The sequence below is a fragment of the Jaminaea rosea genome, assembly GCF_003144245.1.
Source record: "Jaminaea rosea strain MCA 5214 unplaced genomic scaffold BDZ90scaffold_1, whole genome shotgun sequence".
NCBI classification, from domain to species: Eukaryota; Fungi; Basidiomycota; class Exobasidiomycetes; order Microstromatales; genus Jaminaea; species Jaminaea rosea.
Window position 1 is genome coordinate 746,409 of NW_020289975.1, and position 18,374 is coordinate 764,782.

Sequence of the window (18,374 nt, forward strand, 5' to 3'; positions counted from 1 at the left end):
TGGGTCGCCACGCGCTTGACTCTGCAGCCGCGCTTCCGCTTCGTGCCCCTCTGCTCCGCCGCCACCGCCGCCGCCGCCCCCGTGGAACGCTGAGGCCACCGCCCACCGTTCGCCTGCACGTCCGCCTTTGTGCGACCTCGACTGACCGCTTTCGACCTTGTCTCCATAACCTCACGATCGAACTACTGCCAGCTCCTCGACTCTTACGCAGGCTCCTACCTCTTCACTCAGACGCCATTGATTGGTGCGGCTAATAGCTTTTGTTTCTGCGACATCGCCCACCGCCACTATCAAATCGCGATCACGTCACACCCGCATTCGACGCCATCCGACCCCAAAGCATCGTCTCCTCTTCCGAGTTCTCCTGCAAACACGGTCTCAACAAAGGCCTCGACGACGACGTTTCTCAGAGGCTAGCTATCTACGCTTCCCTCCCAACTCTGTTCACATCTGGTCAAACAAGTCACTCACGGCCGCTTCGTTCTCTGTATCTCGCTGCATAGGACCCAAGTTGCTGTATCTCTACACCAATTGTCCACCAGAGCATTTTCTCTCCAGTGGCCTCACCATCGACCAAGACTTCCCAGCAAGTTTCTGTTCTATCGACCGACAACCATGCTTGCGACGATGCGACCTAGCTCCGTTCAATCCACCAACCTGCATCAACAACCGCCCTCTAGAGCCAGTTCCATTGCTTCTTCCCACCACTCCTCCAAGTCTACCGCATCCTCCTCCAACCACCGCATGGCAGAAAGCGCCATCGCAAAGCCTAAGACCGCAGCCAAGCGACCCAACAACAAGTCTGGGGCTGCAGGCGGTCACAAGGCGACCCACGTCTCTTCTGAGGAGAAGCAGGGCAGCGGTAGCAACAGCCCTCGTCCTCGATCCAAGAAGGCTCTGCCCTCGCACGATGAGGTGCACTTGCAGGCAATGAAGTCAACCCCTGGTCTGCTGACCCTCAGCAAGCCGCTCGAGGAGGAGGCGGTCTCTCGTAAGAGCACAGCAAAGCCGAAGAAGGACAGGAAGAAGGCGGTCGCAATCGATGAGTCGACTCCCGAACCTCCTTCCTCTTCCATCCACCATCTCTCCAGCTCTGCACCGGAGACATCACGACCACTGAGCAAGAGGAGCGAGAGAGCGGCACCTGAACGAGATGCAGCTGCATGGGAGATGCCTTCCTCTGGCGGATCAGCGCAGGGCCAGCCAGCACTCAATTGGCAGCAGCAGCTCATGAACGCGCAGCCGTCGGGCAACAAAGCTGCGACCATCTCCGCAGCAGCCACAAAGAAGGCGGCGCGCAAGCAAGCGCAGCAATCTACCTCTTCCGCGAGCAGCGATGCCCTCACTTGGCAGCAGGAGCTCTTTAATCCAGCCGCCAAGGCCAAGCGCGGCCCCCAGTTCGACGTCTTCGCCGACGCGCGAGACGTAGAGACATTTGGCGGGGTCAGTGAGGATGAGAGCTCTCGCTCTCGTACCAGCAGTGTGGGCGAGCTCAAGGCTGGAAAGACCGGCAAGAAGGCTGGCAAGGGGGGCAAGAAGGTCAGCGCCGCGCAGGACATAGCAGCTGGCGACCTGTCCCTTGATGAAATTTTCGCTGCAGGGCCGGGCTCAGGCTCCGCATCTACGGGGTCAAATAGCAAGAGCCACATCCGCATCCAATCCATGCCGCCTGGTGCTGGCGGCCCCTCCACTCCCGCGAAACGCGCCAACCCTCCATTCTCCACGGCCCATCACGCTTCCTCCCCAGCCTTGAGCTCCAACCTCGCTCCTCCTCACGACGCAGCGGCAGCAGCCGCTGCGGCCTATGCAGGCCCAAACTTCCACAACTCACCCAGCGCGGCTAGTCTGCCGGCGCCCAAGTTCGGGAGCCGCATTAGGGAAAGGTCTTCGGCGCTACAGCGTCAGGACTCGAGGAGTAGCACCAGTAGCGGGGGTGGGCGGGCAGCCGGCGGTAGCAGCGATGCGGAGGGAGCAGCAGCCTCCGAAGTCGGCTTGCCTCGCTCAGCCAGGGGCGCAACCGCCCCCCCTGCGCCTATGAGCTCTTCTTACCCTTCCTCTGGCCTGCCGGGGTCTTCGTCGTCGTACGAGGCAATGCCAGCTGACTCGTCGTCTTCACTGTCCTCCAACGATCCCGCTAGCAGCGGAGCCAACAAGTCGTCAGCGCCGTCCACGATGACGATGGACAAATCGGCTACTATCGAGAATCTTCTTGCTCGACTGATGGGCGGGCCGACGATTTAAGCCCGTTGTCAGCTCATCACTACCACTACATCCTCTCTCTTGCGACACCTACCCTCGATCCCTCCACACACACCGCGACATCGACACGATCCCTCCTGCGGCTTCAACATGACGCAGTGAGCGTAGCTACGTCGCCGTCAAAGGCGCCACCCTTCTGCTCTACTTTCGCCACCCTATGACCTCCGATCCGATTTCGCAACATTTCCGTTCCCCTTCTATCGCGCTCGCTCTTCCAAAGCTACCAGTGCTTGTACCTTCCCCGATTATGCGGGGTCGTGGAAGAGCTATTTACCGCGTGCTTCATCCTCTTTCTCTACCTCCTTGCGCGCCCTTCATCTTGTTGCTTTTCTTCCTTCGACACCTCATTCGTCCTCAGTTCCCCCGCTCTTTCTCCTCTCCCAGCGTACACCCCACCTTCCAATCCGATCATCCTACAACCTACTCGCCTTTGCTCGGGTGGCCTGCATATCACGCGTGTAAATCACCTGTCTGACAGCAAGTCGTAGGTACTCAATCTCCCCACTGAGAGAAGGTGAACAGAGGCAATGCAATTCCTACCCAACTGTACGTCACCCTTCAATCAGCCCATGCACTCTGAGCCCGTCTCACCTCCTCTAGACCATCAGCATGGTCGAGGAATCTTCCATCCTCTCTGGCGTCTTCATCGCCATCCTCACTTCCACTTTCACTTTCACTTTCGCTCTCGCTCTCGCTCTCATCTTCGTCCTCCTGCCTATCCTCCTCTTCTTCATCGCTCTCCTCCTCGCTTTCCTCCTCCTCCTCCTCCTCCTCCTCGCTGCTGTCCTCGCTACCGCTGCTTTCCTGCTCTTCCTCACTCTCCTCGTCCAGAAAGGCGTCTAGGTCCTTGTACTTTCCCTTGCCCTGCGGCGGAGCAGCCATCATCGCTGCCGTAGTGGGAGCGCCACCGACTGGTGAAGCGTGCCCGGAGCTCGACAGGGATCTCGCACCACCACCTATAGCTGCACCAGCGCCCGAGCTGCTGGGCAAAGAGGCAGGGGCGGCGAGAGGCTCAACGGCAACTACGTGGTCTCGTACCGAGGCTGGAGGGAGGGCAGAGGGGCTCGAGGTCCAGGAGGGGAGACCGAGTCCGACTGTGTTCGCTTTTCTGTCTACCATCGAGGATCGGAGGAGCGGTGATCGGCCCGCTGGCAAGAGGGCGAGTCTGGCCGGATCCAGGAGAAGGGCGACATCCACATCGCCCTGTTCAGGCGAGGTCGTTGCTGTGGAGACATCGGGTCGCTCATTGAAGAGTACCTTGAGTACCTGTTCCCTTCTCAGCCTCACGCCAGGTGTGGCAACCGCTTCTTCGTCCTCCTTCTTCCCCTGAGTCTGTTTGGACGCGCCGCTCTCAAGGCCAGCGGTCAAGCCCCTCAAAAACCTTGCGCGGTCCCTCACATCCACGCCAGGGTCGTACCGTGCAAGGTCGAGGATGTAGGAGAACAAGTGACGCACTGCGATTGGTGTTTCCGTTGCCTTCGCCTCGGTGGAGGGCTCAAGGAAAGTAGCCAACTTCGCGCCCATCCCCAGAATAGCGAGTTTGGCTTCCTGTCCCTCTGCGGAGAAGTTGAGAGCGGCTTTGCGCAACACTTCAGGAAGAATGGTCTCGGCGAGGCTCCGGTGCTGCGGTTGTTGCGCAAGTGGAGCACTGATGTTCTGAGCAGCTACAGGTACCTTCAGCTGACAATACTGACCCAAAAGCCAGAACAGGGTTGCCCGCGCTTGTGTGTCGTGGAGAGAGGATTTGCCGAGCAGTTTGAGACTGCTCGAAAAAGACGATCCTTCGCTGCTGGAGGCAGAGGGCACGTCGGGCCTGAAGAGGTGCTGCGAGAGGGTGTAGACGAGCAAGCCTGCCGCGCTGTCGCTGTTCGAGGATGGTTCTCCTTCCGTCTGGGCAGTCATGCTTGAGCCCTTGACCTGTACAATCGCCTGCAGCACGTCCACTGCTCGCTGAACAGCACGGCTGTCTCCCTCGCCAGAGGCGCTCTGCTTTCCTTTACTTCCGGTATGCGACGAAGAAGACGAAGTCTTCAGCATCGCGAGCAACACCTGCGTACACCTGTCCATCACGCTGTCGGCCCCGGCTGCGTCCCGCATCGCAGCCGCCGACGTGGCGAGGCGACCAAGGGCTCCTGTCGCATGAGCCTTGAGTGCTGCCTCTGGTCGGTGCAATGCGGCCTCTTCGAGCTCGTCGAGAGCGAGATTCTCCACCGACCCATTGTGTTTTGAGCCGATGGCCAGGTCCACGAGGACATCAAGCTTCGCCATGCTGAGCCACACCGGTTCTCCCGCGAGCGTCGTCAGGGACACGAAATTTGCGGCTACTGTCTCCGAGCAGGATGCAGCGAAGAGATCCGGCCGTATTGAGTTGAGGACACGGACGAAGTGCAGGGCAACGAGGGCTTGCGAGGCGTGAGAGTGGGTGAGACGGAGGAGGGGCTGAATGAGCTGGGTATGCGTAGGGCTTGCCGATGGGAGGAGGGACAGGTAGAGGTGGGCTGACGATAGGACCGACGCCGAGTTGCGACTCGAAAGAAGCGGCTGCGTCTTTGCCAGCAAAAGCTCCAGATCCGCATCCAATCCAGTTCCCCATCTCGTCCTACCCGGCACCTTCTTCTCTCCTCGAGGATCCTCGACAGCTTTGCCCGCCTCATCTGATGGGCGTGGCAAATTCAGCCTAGCGTAGCTGGCCAACACCCGCAGCGCTGCAGGCTGATTCCATTCATCGATGTCGACCAGAGCGTGGCAGATGCGGCGAAAATGTGGATGGAGTAGGTCGTACCGATGTGGGATGGTGCAGGTGAAGGCGAGGAGTGCTGAACCTAGGACGGAGGGATGCTTGTCGGCGAGTAAAGTCGAAAGGTGCGGAACCAATGAAGGTAGCAAAGAAGGGGCTAGCTCAGAGCACTTGGCAATTGCATCTGCCGCAATTCTTCTTACGTAGAAGCTGGCATCGCGCACGCTGCGAGCGATTGCCATCTCCATGATCGATGCCGCCATCTTTACTCCCAAGCTGCTGAGCACGCGTAGTGCCATGCCACGAATCAGAGGTGACGGATCGGCGAGATCGCGCTGAAAAGAGTTGATGGAGAGGAGTGCTACATCTGGTTGAGCAGGTGCAAGGCGCAGCGTGACGAGGTAGACGAGCGTCTTGACCTGCAAAGACTGGACGGAGGTGAGCTTGAGGACCGAAGGAAAGAGGTGATCGGCGGCAGGTAGTGATTTCGAGATCATGGCGACTACTATGCGTAGACCCTCGATGCGTTCATGCTCTGCGCTGCTCTCGAGCTTGTTGCGTGTCGCTCGTAGCCCTTGGTCGCCTACTGCACCAACGTCGACTTGTGCCAGGTAGCGATCTGCTCCTGCTGGGCCGCCGCCATGTTGTCCTCCCGGTGTCGAGCCACCGAGGGCTCCAACGAGGGCGGCTTGATAGTCCTCTGCCCGCTCTGTGAAGTAGGAGATGGCTCGCGATGCCGACGAGCCGGGCGTTGATGTCATGACGAGCAGCACAAATGGGAGAGGAGCAAAGGAAGCTAAGAACCAACCAACTTGAAGCCCAAAGTCGCGCTTCCGCTTCCCGCTCCCGCTCTCGCTCTTGTTGCGAGTGGCCCGAGCGAGGGGCGGCGAGGGGCAATGGCGAGGCTCAGTCCAACGGAGGCGTCATGCAATCAGCAATCGGTCCTTGTCCCTTGTCTGTATCGTGGAACACAGGTCAACACCACATCCACACTGATTCCTATCCTATCAGCATTGCAAGTCCCGACTGCAACTCCCTGCGTCTACACTACCCGATCTCCTCCTCCAGCATTGGGCCCTCGTCGGCCTCGAGTCTTGCCACTCGCCTCGCCTCGCCTCTTCTCTTCATCCGCCATGCGCATACATCGCGCTCACGATGGCAGAACAATCGATGTTCAGCAGCCCCTCTCCAATTTTGGCTCCGTCGATGAGCTCCTCGACTCACTTTCCCTCGCAACCGCCATCCCCGCAGATGGTATCATTTGCATGTCCGCAGACGGGGTCCAACTCTCAGACGATCTCCTCGCAACCCTCTCGGCTCAAGCAACAGATTCGTCCTCGTCACACCTCGTCGACTTCTTCGTCTTCAGCAGAGACTTCCTCTACGCAGATGTCGATTCCATTGCTCAGGAGCTCGCAGAGAGCCCCAACTTAGCCAGGCCGGTCGAGGCTATCGACATCGTTCGCCCGCCTACGCCGCGATCACTCGAGGCCCTCGTCGCTTGGACTCATCAGGTGCTCGAGGCGATCCACAGTCATGCTTCGACGTCTCGCAGCCATCATGAAGCTCTCTGTACCATTCAGCGCAGCACATCCGTTGCTCTCCTCAACCTCATCTCCCACTCTGGGACAGTGCAGACCAATGGCCTCTCCATGAAGGAGAGGAACAACGCAGAGCTCAGCCGGATGGCCAGGCTCCTTGAAGGCTACCAGCGCGACTTTGAGATTCTCGGGCTCGTACAGGTCCATCCCCGCCTTGCCACCAGTGGCAATAGCGGTGGTAGCAGCAATAGCGGCAGCAGAGATAGCTCCACGCCCAATCCTGCCAGCACCAATGGCTCCATGCCTTCATCTTCCAAACGCACGCTGGCAGACTATGTCAGCAGAGTCAAGATGGGAGCTGTCGCCGACGCCTGCTTCAAGGTCCATTCTGAGCTGCGCGCCCGTCTCGATGAGCTCCAGGGCAATGCAGATCAGCTTGACGCAGATACTTTGGACGTGCGGCATGACATCGAAGGCTTCAGCATAGCACCCTCGACGGAAACATCAGACGAGGCTATACATACACAAGAAAGGGCGGAGGACCTCGCAGCCTTCCTCGTCGATACCTGCGCTCCAGACGACAATGGCTGGCCAGTCGCAGACAAGCTGCAGGGCGACGCTCTCGGTCAAGTGGAGTCAGCCGTCGAACAGCTTAAGGCATTGGATCAAGCATCAAGGGAGCAGGTTCGCCGCCTCACAGCGGACAAGAACGATGTCATCGCTCGTAGTCTCGCTCACTTGGGCGACATCAGTAGCCTACAATCCGACTATGCCGACCTCGCTGCTAGCATGGCCGCCTTTCAGGGCGAGCTCACCTCCAATCGCGTCGATGGGTTTCGCCACCTGCAGAGGTTGAGCAATATGCTTTGGGCGTATGGAGCGACTGTTGTCGAGACTGTACGGCGAAGGGAGTTCAGCCGCCACTTCTTGACAAAAAGTCAGGCCCTCGCGGAGCTCATGGCCAAGGTCTCAGCGAGAGAGCGTAAGCGCAGAGGCAAATACCGCACAGATGTGGCGGGCCAGCTGCCGTGGGAGGTCAAGGGCATGGACGAGGCGCCGCCTAGTCTGGAGATCTCAACGACCAAGAGCACTGGCCTCACGCCTGAGCTGGAACGAGCCGACATTGACAGCTTAGTGCAACTCATCGAGGAGATCGAGACGACACTCGCCAAGGCGGATCAGATCAGCGGTACATCATCAGAGGCTGCGCATCTGACACAGGTCAAGGAGGCCTTGCGCCAGCTTGTTCGTCGCTTGGACATGATGGATGAAGAGTTTGCTGTCCTTGTCGAAGATGATCTTCTTGGCGAGCGAGTTGAGGATGACGATGAAGACGCAGGAAGCGGGCACAGCGATACTAGCCTGGCGATGACAAAGCGCCGAGCTCGTGAGCGGACCGGTACCCTGGAGTACGAGCGCAAAGAGAAGGAGCGCCTCCAACGTGAAGTGCAAGAGCTGATTCACCAAATGAACCAACGTGAGAAGGCCGACCTTGACCGCCATCAAGTCGAGCTCTCCACCTTGCGCACCGAATCCTGCTCTGCACGGAACGAGTCCCGCCGTCTACGCGAACAGCTTGACAAGGAGCGTCACGAGGCCGCAACCGCGCGTGCTGAGCTCGAGGCTTTGCGCAGCGACATTGAGACGGAAAGAGAGAGGCGCATCAACATGTCTGATGAGTTGATAAACCTTCGCAAGGAGGCTCAAGCCGCAAGAAAGGATAGCGAGCAGCTTCGTCGCGAAGCTCTGGAAGAGAGTGAGCGAGCCGCCGATCTTGAGACGCAGCTGCACGATGCTCAAGCCGAGCTCGAGGAGGCGCGCTCTGCTCGTCAAGACGCCAGCCACCGTATAGAGAATTTGCTCAGCGAAGGCAGCAACGTCGAGCGCGAGCTCTCTGCTGCCACGGAGCGGATCGAGGATTTGCAGCAGCAGCTCGAGGTCGCCCGTCATGAAGTGCGAGAAGCACGAGAAGCTCATGCAGAGGCAGAGACGGCCAGAGAGAGGGCCGTCAGATCCTACCGCGCTGAGGCGGATAGTGATCGTGCGATCCTCGAGGAGTCGCTGCGCGAGCGTGAGGCGGAGGTGGCTACTGCTCGATACGAGCTTGAGAGGGTGAAAGAGAGCACAAGGGTCGAGATGGAAGCTGCGCAGACGCTGCGTAGCCAGCTGAGGGGCGCAGATGAAGCGCACGAGGAGCTTGTAAAGACGATGGAAGCGGCGAAGGATGGGTGCGCCGAAGCTGAGTTTGGCAAGAGGCATGCAGAGAGGGAGAGGGAGCAGCTGCACGAACTTGTCAAGCCGCTCCTGCAGGCCTTCATTGAGCTTGAAGAGCATGTGCAGGGCTTGCCTGCTCTGTCTTCTTCAAGGACTCCGTCCACCTCTGCAGCCGACAGGAACGGCGATGCCACCAACGAAGCCGCACCAAGCAGTGCCATCAAGGAAGAGACTAATGCACTGCGTCGTACTGCTCTCGTCAGCTTCGCCTCATCCGCTACTTCGAGCAAGCCCGTCGACCCCGAAGTCACGCTCTCCGCTCTTCGCCTGTTGAGCCCACACAGTACCTCAGACACCGTCAAACAAAAGCTCACCCTCTTGGTCACCCTCGTCCGCAAATGGCAAAAGACCTTCAAGCGTCACTCGCAAGAAGCCTCCACACGTCTCAGCCTCGCCACTCGGGAACGCATCGCATTCCGCAATTTTGCCGTCGGTGACTTGGCGCTCTTCCTCCCTTCAAGGAACAACGTCCTCGACCCAAAACCCTGGGCGGCATTTAATGTGGCCTGCCCGCATTTCTTTCTCAATGCGCCGCAGGGCAGCGTGCTTGCTGAACAGCTACGACAGAAGGAGTGGATCGTCGCGAGGATTGTGGGCATGGTAGAGAGGACGACCAGCGGACAGCAAGGAGGTGAGGGGAACCCATTCCAGCTGCCAGAGGGGACGAAGTACTGCTTGCTAGATGTGGATGGGTGGAACCCGAACAGTGGCATCGCTGCGACGAGGCCAAGTAAGAGCAGGCAGGTGTCGACTAGGAGTGCGAAAGGCGCTGCTGGCGCGCTGGCTGATGTGCCGGAGCAGGACTCTGGGGCGGGCAGGCGGGAGTCGAGCTCCGGAGATGCTTCTCTGCCTGACACGCCTGCTGCTGAAAAGCCTGCGGATCTCGCGCCACTGACGAGCATGGTAGACGCACCAGCCATTGAAGCCCCCTTGGAGACGCCGAGCCTCACCTCTCCCGAGGCAGTGCTGGCAGCGACGGTGCCGACGTCAACCAATTCAGAGGCGCCCGCCGTGCGAGGCAGGCAGGAGATCACCGCCAGGCCGCTAGACACCTCCGCCTCTTCCTCTCCTTCCGCCCTTACTCGCGCCATCCTGGCCTCACGCTCCAACTCACTCTCGCGGCCCGGTTCAGTCATCGTCCATCCGGCCCCGACGGATGAGAACAATCTGACGTCAAGCACCTCTACAGCTCCGGCTACATCGACTGGCGCTCCGCGAGAAACTTCTAAAGGAGCCATCTCTCGCAGCGCGACCGAAGCGAGTAACCTCGGCCATCGTGGCGAGGGCAGCATGACGAGTAGTGGCGGCGGCAGCGTGACAGCGAGTCGCAACATCCCCAACCCGGCTTTCGGGGTCCGCTCATCTCGTCGACGAGGCCTGCTTCGCACGCCCAGCGGCCAGATAGCGAGCGCGGCCACTTCTCCAGGTGGGACAGTGGGCGTGTCATCTTTGGGTGGAGCTGCGAGGGCCTTGTCGGCCTCTGCTGGTGGAAGAGTGGCGGATCTCGCCTTCGAGAGCATGGGCAACCCCTTTTCGCAGAGTCCAGGAGCCGCCCAGCTGGGCAGCTCCATGCCGAAAGGGATGGCTGCAGCACAAGGTGCTGCAGCGGCTTCCAGCCCACCTGATGGTAAGCCGGCCAACGGCAACGATGCTGCACCGTCGAGTCCTTCTGCCACCGCTGTGGGCAAACGGCGCGCCCCTTCCAGCGGAACGTCAACCTCTCCAGCAGGGAGTAGCGGCTTCGCCTTCACGCGCCCCTCAGGTAGCGGGACTGGACGACCGGCCAGCTCCTTCTCGCCCTCGAATGCCTCCGGCTCAGTCATCAGCCTCGCCGCCACACCCATGCCGTCCCTGGCCGCGGCCGACTTGACCTCCGCGCTGGGCGAGACTAGCAAGCATTCTCGGGCAAGCAGCAGTGGCATGGGCCAGGCAGCAGCGTCATCTTCGAGCTTCAGCGCCGGTAGTGGCGAGCGCGCTGGCGGGTCGGGCTTCTCGACTTCAACCATGGCCGGCGGTGCTGAACAGTCGACCTCCCCTAATAAAAGTTCAACAATGCCTCGCTCCCCCTCTTTCCTGTCGCGGACCTTTGGAAGGAAGATGAGCAGCGGCGCTGCAGGGACTAGCTCGTTGGCGTCCAGGAGAACGCCAGTGCAGTCCATTTTCCCTGGTACGTCGCAGCAGCAAGGTCAGATTGGCGGGAGTGGCGGAGAGGGGACCTCGCCTGCTTCAGCTAGCCAGCTGTTGAGAAGGCTGAGTGAAAGGCAAGGGGGATCGCCGCCTTGAGTAAGCGTTGAAATAGTGATATAGATACATGTCGGGGAGGATCAGCAACGCTACGGCACAGTGAGTAGCTAGATGCAATGCTAAGGCTCCCAGCCACTACTGCCATCTCCGTCGGTCGCACGTCTGATCCTCGCGCGTTAGGAAGCTGTTACAATTCCCAGCTGTCCAAGTCTTGTAATTGCTCTACGTGTGCTACAGTATTATCGAGGCACTGTCATCATGGTCGTGGTCATCATCATCAGAGGGAGGCAGGCATGAGCATCCAAAGTCCAGCGGCTACAGAACCGAGCCCAGCGATGGCAAAGACGGCGATCATCTCTCTCATCAACCATTGGTAGGCCCTCACATCCTTCATCGCCGCCGCCTCATCTCGTACGATTTCAACCATCCCTGCCTCCCCGCTCGCGTGCCCCTGGTACAAGCTACGCTTCATGCCCAAATTCCAAACGATCAGTCTGCGCAGAAGCGCTCGGCTGATCTGGAGCCTGTTTGCTTCCCAGCGGCGTCGAGGGTAGTATCGGCCGAAGGTCGTCGTGAACCACATACCCAGGTACGTGGTAGTGACTTTGAGGCGCGCAGAGAGTGTTGGCTTTGGCAGCCCCAAAGCACGAGAAAGAGTCCCGCCGACGAGGGAGGTGGTGAGAGCGCAATGCAGCTCAAAGCTAGTGTGGAAGGGCGGTCTATCCGCTATTCCCTTCAATATCTGATACGTCGGTGGTAGTAGCGCCTTATCCCCACTCGCAGCATTAGCTTGTAGAGTCTCCTCGTTGAATAAATTCTCCACAGAAGACCAGATTGCTCGATCTGCCGCGTCTGTGCTCGCGAGGTAACGTCGCACGAGACGATCGTCCACGCCCATCAAGTAGCCGACGTACCTCCATACCGAGAGGTAAGCATCCCGCTCTGCTTGGGTCAGGGAGAGGCCCATCCGTTGGAGTGAGGCGAGAGGGGCCGCGGAGAAGGAGAGGAGCGTTCCGAGGAGGTCGGCTTGATTTATGGGCGTAACATTGGACTCGAGGATGGAGGGGTTGAGGGATGAGATGCGTGTTCGGACGCGAGCGTGCAACAGACGGACTTGGTAACTTGCCCGGCGGCCAGCGCCCATTGAGGGGGACTTCTCTGATGAGGAAGATGAGGAGAAGGAGTCGGCAGCCTCGAGTGAGCCCACCGTCTCCATAACATCCAGGACCCATTGCGTCGTCTCAATCATCCTCTTCCATGCCTTATCGCCCTCTTTCTTGGTCTGCTCCTTCTCCTTCTCCTCGTCCTCCCTCGCCTGCTTCTCGCCTCTCACATCGCCCGCCAGCTCCTCGTCATCGCGCTGGCGCTGCTGCCTCGCTGCAGGCACAAGGTAGCCAGTGGCTCTCAATATGCCTGAAAGACGCGGAGAGGCAAAGCCCCCAGCGAGGGAGAAGTGAAGCAAGGCGAGGAGGATGCCTCCAGAGTAGCGGTAGAAGACGTCTTGGCCCAAAGAGAGAAGACGACGTTCTTCGGCCAGCTCCTCGGCCAAGTCGGCTTCGCTCCGCTCATTGTCTTCTTGGACTTGGAGCGCTTCGCGTTCGGACTGATGACGAGCTGCTAGTGCTGGATCTTCGATCTCGTCTTGTGGGATGAGATCGTCATGGCTACGTGCAAGCTCGTCAGTGAGCCACTGCGGTTGCTCTTTGCCCTGACGAGCGTCTCGGGCTGCGTACCAGGAGAGGGGAAGGACGCCTGCACCTCGTGGTGGTCTTCGTGCTCGAGTATGTGCTGCAAATGCTGATGCTTCGACAGGTGTATCTGAATTGGATGATGCTTCTTCTATGCGGGCGAGGAGGTCGTGCGGTGAAGAATGATGCTGATCTTTGATGCTTGAGAGAGCGGCGTCTGCGAGTGGGTCGCCCATCCCTTCCCAGCTGTAAGCGAGGAGGACATCAAGGCAAGGTCAGCTGCGCGCTCAACTCGTGCTGAGCCCTGCCTCTTGCCCAGCTACTCACGCTCTCAAAGCGCTCAGAGGCAAGCATCCATCATCCTCTCGCCAAACAGCCGCCCGATCCCATGTCGCCAGCAGCTCATCCTCTCGCGGCCCACCTGCACCATCGAACCAGTCGATTTTCGATGAATTGACCAGGCGCTGCTGAAGTCGCCATGGCCATGTGCGGTAGTACCACGAAAGGCGAAGCCATTGAGCTACGAGAGCTGGCGAAAAGGGAAGCGGGTTGAGCCACGCAGGGATGGCTGCTTGCTTGCCGCTGCTGACTGTGATGCTGAGAGGTACGCCGAGGTAAAGGAGTCCTCGTGTATTGATGGTGCAGATGGTGATGATGGCTGCAGCGAGAGCGGTGATGACAACCGAGATTGCGACTGGGATCGTTGAAATGCCATCAAGGCTTCCCACTGCCGCAACCACGCCACCTAGCATGGCAGGTGGAGCTTGTCAAGGCGCCGTCCTGGAGGTGTTGGATAATGCAGACGCCCGAATCAGTATTGAAGGGTGCGAATGATTGGTGCTAGAGAGAGCGTCAGATATGCTGAATGGTGATGGACTGAAGCTTGGGAGGGTCGGCCATTCTTGAATGTGGTGCGAAATGAAACGTCCCTCAACGGAGTTGATTGAGCCGGCGTCGCTCAAGTAATGCATGCGCCCTCATGCGCCTCTTTCCGCCTTGCCGTCTCTCTGAGGGCAGCGCGGCCGCGCGAGAGACGCCTCAATCAATTAACGCGTTCAAGGGCCAGGGCGACGGCGCGCGTGGAGCAACACTTTAGAAGAGTTGCAGGCGGTGAACGCTCCGACTCTGCTGTTCTTTCCCATCATCACCACATCTCGCTTTTGCAATGGTGCCCACCAATACACTTTTTACCCGCGCCCTCTCGGCCCCACTGGACCTCATCGACGAGCTGGCCAAGTCGAATACACCAGCCGATCTGCCCCAAGCTGTGGGCCAGGCATTTGAGGAAGCTTTTGGGGATCGGGAGAGCAGGAGCAGAGTGCCCTTCTTGACTGCCAAGAATGCTGAGAGCCTGGTGGGCAAGACTGTCAGGTGGAGGGCGATGGTGCAGGACAATTCGGTGAGTCGGCGCAGGCTCGAGATCATCACTCAGAGCAAATCATCTCATTCTCGGCTCTCTTGCCCGCCCTTCGCCTAGCTCGGAAACGAGATCGTCCTAGCGATGATGCCTCCTAGCGGTTCTCACGGCCCACGCAATGCTCTCTATGGAGGTGATTCCCTCATCTCTCCCGACGACGCGAGCGACGACGCCGAGGCATCGCTAAGCAGCGATGCCTTCACCTCTCCAAAGCAGGAGGATCTGTCCGAGCGAGCGGTAGTCTACGCCTGCAGTCTGCCTGGCCGTTCGGCATGGGCCACCCAGGCTGATGCATCTTACTCTGCCCTTGAGCAAGGCGCTACAGCCCTCGAGAACGCTGCAGCAACTTCAACTTCATCCTTCTCTACGTCGTCATGGCGAGGCATCAAATCTAAGCTACCCCTTTCAGACGACGAGGAAGCGACAGGCGTTATCCTCAAGATATATGACCTTGCAGCGGCAGAGGCCCTTCAAGTGTCAGATGTGGTCGACGTCGTTGGCATTCTGGATCGCTCGAACATGCCAAACGCGGAGTGGGCCTCAAGTGGGGCACCTTCTTCATCTTCTTCCTCCTCATGCCCTCCCGCAGCGCAACTACACCCGGCGTTGCACGTCGTGCTGATGGAGATGAGTGAGGATGTCTGGTCATCGTCGCGAAGCAAGAAGGATGCGGCCGACCTGGCATCATCTGCAGCTGGGCTCAGCGTCTCAGGCGATGTAGACCCCCCCACATCTGCCCGCACGTCTCTCATCTCCGCCCTCTCCCAGCACCTGCATGGCGACGTCTTCGCCGCAGAATGGGCCCTTCTAGCCAGCATAGCGAGCATACACACACGCAAAGCGCCTTTCAGCCTCGGACACCTTTCGCTGCGCCTCTTGATGCCAGCCTCAGATTCGGACGACGGATCAAGCGACCTTGAGTCCTTCCTTTCCTCCGTTCTCCCCTCCGTCGCCCCCTTGGACGTTACTCTGAAAGACCTCAACGCAGCACACGTCCGCCTCGCCCCTCGAGCGAGCAGTAATGATGCCGATGAAGGGCTCGGGCTCCTTTCCGGCCGGCTGCAGCTGCCCAAGGGGACAACCTTGCTTGTACGAGAGTCTATGTCAGAGGGTCAGCTCTCTTCCCATGGGCTGGAGAACCTCCAGGCTTTGCAAGGAGTGCTGAAGTCGCAGAGTCTGGGATACGTCTTCCCTTACTCGCCAAGCCCTTATGCACTTCCCGTGGATCTGGCGACGATAGTGGTCAGTGAAGGGGCGGAGATGCCTGGCGGAGAAGGCAAGGGAAAGAGAAGAGCAGCTGCCACTGGCGGGCTGGTCGAGACAGATGTTGAGGTGGCGGTGCAGGCGGGATCACGACAGGCAGACGAGGGCTCTTCGTCAACTTCCGGTGCCTCCCTCCCCTCCCTCCGCCGTCACCTCCTCCAGTCACGTCGTCTCGCCCGCACGCTCCGCGTCAGCGAATCGGTCGCTCAGTCGATCCAGGCGGACTTTGTCTCGTCTCGCTCGTCATCACGAGCCACCTCCTCGCAAGAAGATCTGCTTCGCCGAATGGACGTGGCTCGCCTTGTTGCTGCATCGCAGCTGAAGGACGAGTTGAGCTTTGAAGATTATAAGAGGGCCAAGGAAATGGATGAGCAGAGACTGGTGAGGCTGCAGGAGAGAAAGGAGGAGGTCAAGAGGGGCGCGGCACAAGGCGCTGGGCCAGCGGCTGTCTCGAGGTAGTCTAGGCAGCTGCGAGCTCCACGGTCCTCTCCACTGTCATCGCGCTCATGCTGCAACGTCATACCTCATTCCTTCAATATTTTGTCTCACGCGTGTGGAGGCTGCGGGTGCGAAGAGCGTTGCTCCGACTCTGAAGTTTCACAACGCCATCGCTGCCTCGTTGTTAGATGAGACAACGCCTTCGAGGCCAGCATGTCGCAGCAGTCTCCACACTCTTGATTGGGCGAATTGGGCGACTACTTTTCTTCATATTTGACCACGTACATTATATGACAGGTTCAGGCTTTCATTTGCGTAGATGAGGGTGTGAGGAAAAGCCGTGCAGGCAGAGCAAACATGGAATGCCCTCTCCCTGCGCTTTGCTTTCGTCTGGTTTACCAGATCTGGTGGCCACCCGACACGATGACGTCGGAGCCGTTGCAGAAGCTCGACGCGGGCGAGGCGAGCCAGACGGCCACACCACGGATCTCAGCCGAGCGACCGATACGGCCAAGGGGGTTCGAGGTGGACCACTTGGCGAGGAGATGCGGGTTCTCGTCGAGGTAGACGCTCGTCATGCGCGTGCGGATGTGTCCGGGCGAAATGCAGTTGACACGAATGTCATGAGGACCCCACTCTGCGGCCAAATTACGAGCCATCTGGAGGACGGCTGACTTGGAGGCGTTGTAAGCGACCCAGTAGTGGTCGCGGTTCACAATGGAGCCGGACATGGAGGCGATGAGGATGATAGAGCCGTGGATGTCGGGGTTCTTGTACATCTGACGGGCAGCGGCACGGGCAGTGAGGAAGACTCCGGTGGTGTTGACGTCAAAGACCTTCTTGAAGGCTTCGACGGGGTAGTCGAGGGCGTTGTACGTCTGGAGGATACCTGCAGCAGCTACACAGATGTCCATGCGGCCAGAGTCGGCCGTAATGGCCTCCATGACCTCGTTGAGCTGCGCGTCATCGGTGACTGAGCAGGGAATGTACTTGAGGCTGAAGGGTGAAAAAGCAAAGAGATGGTCAGATACGAGGCGCTGAGAGCGATTTCTATCGCCTATCCCACGGCACCCGCACTCACTTCCTGTTCATGATGCGGCAGTGCTCAGCGACGATGCGGAACTCCTCGGAGGGACTTTGAGGGATGTCAATTGCATAGACGTTGGCGCCGGCCTCGACGTAGGCGAGGGCCATCTCGAGACCGAGACCACCGTTACCACCAGAGATGACAGCCGTCTTGCCCTCGAGGGAGAACTCGGAGAAGATCGTCGTCGTGTGGTTGTCTGCGCGTAAGAGCAAGGAGAGAGGGAGGAGGTCAGGCTGGGCGCAAGAAAGTGTCTAAGGGCGAACCCTCATCAAACGCACCTTGCGAGTTGGGGTTTTCGCGGAGAACGGCGTCGACACCGACCTATTTGCGGGAGGATCGTGAAGAAGCATAGGAAGGTCAATCTATGCAGTCCTGCTATTCAGGGCAGCCATCTCGAGCTCACATTCTCAATGGGAGGGGGAGGGCCCGGGTTCTGCTGGCGCAGAGAGCTGTGGTCCATGCTCGAGACCTTCTCGCTGACGTCGGGCGCCCAGATGTTGACATTACGGGTGAGAGCAGGGGCGATCTGCAAAGCGGGGAGGCGATGTGGTCAGCGGGTGATAAGGGTCAGGAGGCTCGTGCACGCAAGGCATGCTGCTCACCTTTGCCTTGGGAGCGACTGCGTGCGTGGGGAGGTGAAAGATGGTGGCAGCGGGGCAGAGAAACAAGGTCAACAACTTTGTACCCTCAAGCTGAGATGTCTCGCTGAAAAGCCCACGCTTCTACTCACCAGTGGGCCTGACGAGGTTGTTGCGAGCCACCTGGTTGGCAGCTCGAGTGGAGCGGAAGGCGGTTTGGCGGGCGACGCTGCCGAACATGATTGTTGGTATGCGGTAGTGTTGGTGAAGGTGCTAGGCTTGATGTGTAGTTCGCGGTACGAGACGTAGCAGTCGTCAAGAGATCAAGGAGTTCGTGGTGTTGAGGTTCGGGAGTCAAGAGCCAACGCAACTTGGTCGCCGAGAAGGGCCAAGTCGGAGGAGGGGCAAAGGGGGTGTTGGCGCGGCGGCGGCGGCGGCGGCGGCGGCAGCAGCAGCAAGGCAACTAACCGCCGCCATCGCTTGGCCAAGCTGGCAGCCTCGAGCCGCCTTGAGCGGTTGAGCCTGCCTGTTGCTTGCTTGCGCTGGCCTGGCCTGTCGGAGAGGCGGGGGCCCATGCACCGTTGTCTTTCCCCGTGTTTCTTCCAATCCTCCACCTGAGACCATCCCGACGACGCAGCGAGGGCGCGCGTGCAGCAAAGGCGACCAAGATTGCCAGCAGCCCGCCAACGGCAGAGCAAGCCAAGCCAACGGGGCAGGAGCAGCGACGCTCCTTCTCCGCGGTGCAAGAGGCGCTGCGTGCGTGCGGTGATGCTCGCTGCGTGATTCTGCTCGGGCGGGCGGACACGGCCGGCTTTTGTCGTGCCCTTGACTAGCGCTGAGCGAGAGAG

The 18,374-nt window shown here is 59.5% G+C and overlaps 7 protein-coding genes across 7 annotated transcripts; 4 read left to right on the plus strand and 3 right to left on the minus strand.

The window, feature by feature from the left end:
- Positions 1 to 435: 435 nt before the first annotated feature.
- On the plus strand, positions 436 to 2,514 carry BDZ90DRAFT_6568 (hypothetical protein). The gene has a single exon (XM_025509755.1). It carries the CDS (start codon positions 616 to 618, stop codon positions 2,239 to 2,241), a length of 1,626 nt encoding a protein of 541 aa, XP_025364796.1. The 5' UTR covers positions 436 to 615; the 3' UTR covers positions 2,242 to 2,514.
- On the plus strand, positions 2,228 to 2,776 carry BDZ90DRAFT_6564 (hypothetical protein). The gene has a single exon (XM_025509754.1). It carries the CDS (start codon positions 2,417 to 2,419, stop codon positions 2,732 to 2,734), a length of 318 nt encoding a protein of 105 aa, XP_025364797.1. The 5' UTR covers positions 2,228 to 2,416; the 3' UTR covers positions 2,735 to 2,776.
- On the minus strand, positions 2,586 to 5,797 carry BDZ90DRAFT_6553 (ARM repeat-containing protein). The gene has a single exon (XM_025509752.1). It carries the CDS (start codon positions 5,755 to 5,757, stop codon positions 2,818 to 2,820), a length of 2,940 nt encoding a protein of 979 aa, XP_025364798.1. The 5' UTR covers positions 5,758 to 5,797; the 3' UTR covers positions 2,586 to 2,817.
- A 149-nt stretch (positions 5,798 to 5,946) lies between these two features.
- BDZ90DRAFT_229208 (hypothetical protein) lies at positions 5,947 to 11,327 on the plus strand. The gene has a single exon (XM_025504966.1). It carries the CDS (start codon positions 6,130 to 6,132, stop codon positions 11,092 to 11,094), a length of 4,965 nt encoding a protein of 1,654 aa, XP_025364799.1. The 5' UTR covers positions 5,947 to 6,129; the 3' UTR covers positions 11,095 to 11,327.
- BDZ90DRAFT_229209 (hypothetical protein) lies at positions 11,228 to 13,668 on the minus strand. The gene is made up of 2 exons (XM_025504967.1): positions 13,071 to 13,668; positions 11,228 to 12,989 (listed from the first exon to the last, which is right to left on the minus strand). The coding sequence occupies exons 1-2, from the start codon at positions 13,493 to 13,495 to the stop codon at positions 11,333 to 11,335; spliced, it is 2,082 nt and encodes a 693-aa protein (XP_025364800.1). The 5' UTR covers positions 13,496 to 13,668; the 3' UTR covers positions 11,228 to 11,332.
- Positions 13,669 to 13,908: 240 nt separating this feature from the next.
- BDZ90DRAFT_276673 (hypothetical protein) lies at positions 13,909 to 15,882 on the plus strand (the record flags this gene model as incomplete). Its single annotated transcript, XM_025508949.1, has 2 exons — positions 13,909 to 14,142; positions 14,221 to 15,882. 2 exons carry the CDS (start codon positions 13,909 to 13,911, stop codon positions 15,880 to 15,882), a joined length of 1,896 nt encoding a protein of 631 aa, XP_025364801.1.
- A 374-nt stretch (positions 15,883 to 16,256) lies between these two features.
- On the minus strand, positions 16,257 to 17,766 carry BDZ90DRAFT_225109 (NAD(P)-binding protein; the record flags this gene model as incomplete). Its single annotated transcript, XM_025504650.1, has 6 exons — positions 16,257 to 16,857; positions 16,943 to 17,144; positions 17,227 to 17,269; positions 17,352 to 17,474; positions 17,551 to 17,567; positions 17,679 to 17,766. 6 exons carry the CDS (start codon positions 17,764 to 17,766, stop codon positions 16,257 to 16,259), a joined length of 1,074 nt encoding a protein of 357 aa, XP_025364802.1.
- Between the last annotated feature and the right edge of the window lie 608 nt (positions 17,767 to 18,374).

Coding starts and splice junctions, on each gene's coding strand:
- BDZ90DRAFT_6568 (XM_025509755.1), top strand. CDS start 616: ATGCTTGCGACGATGCGACCTAGCTCCGTTCAATCCACCAACCTGCAT.
- BDZ90DRAFT_229208 (XM_025504966.1), top strand. CDS start 6,130: ATGCGCATACATCGCGCTCACGATGGCAGAACAATCGATGTTCAGCAG.
- BDZ90DRAFT_229209 (XM_025504967.1), bottom strand. CDS start 13,495: ATGCTAGGTGGCGTGGTTGCGGCAGTGGGAAGCCTTGATGGCATTTCA. Junction 12,990..13,070: donor CCTCTGAGCGCTTTGAGAGC/GTGAGTAGCTGG, acceptor CCTCGCTTACAG/CTGGGAAGGGATGGGCGACC.
- BDZ90DRAFT_6553 (XM_025509752.1), bottom strand. CDS start 5,757: ATGACATCAACGCCCGGCTCGTCGGCATCGCGAGCCATCTCCTACTTC.
- BDZ90DRAFT_6564 (XM_025509754.1), top strand. CDS start 2,417: ATGACCTCCGATCCGATTTCGCAACATTTCCGTTCCCCTTCTATCGCG.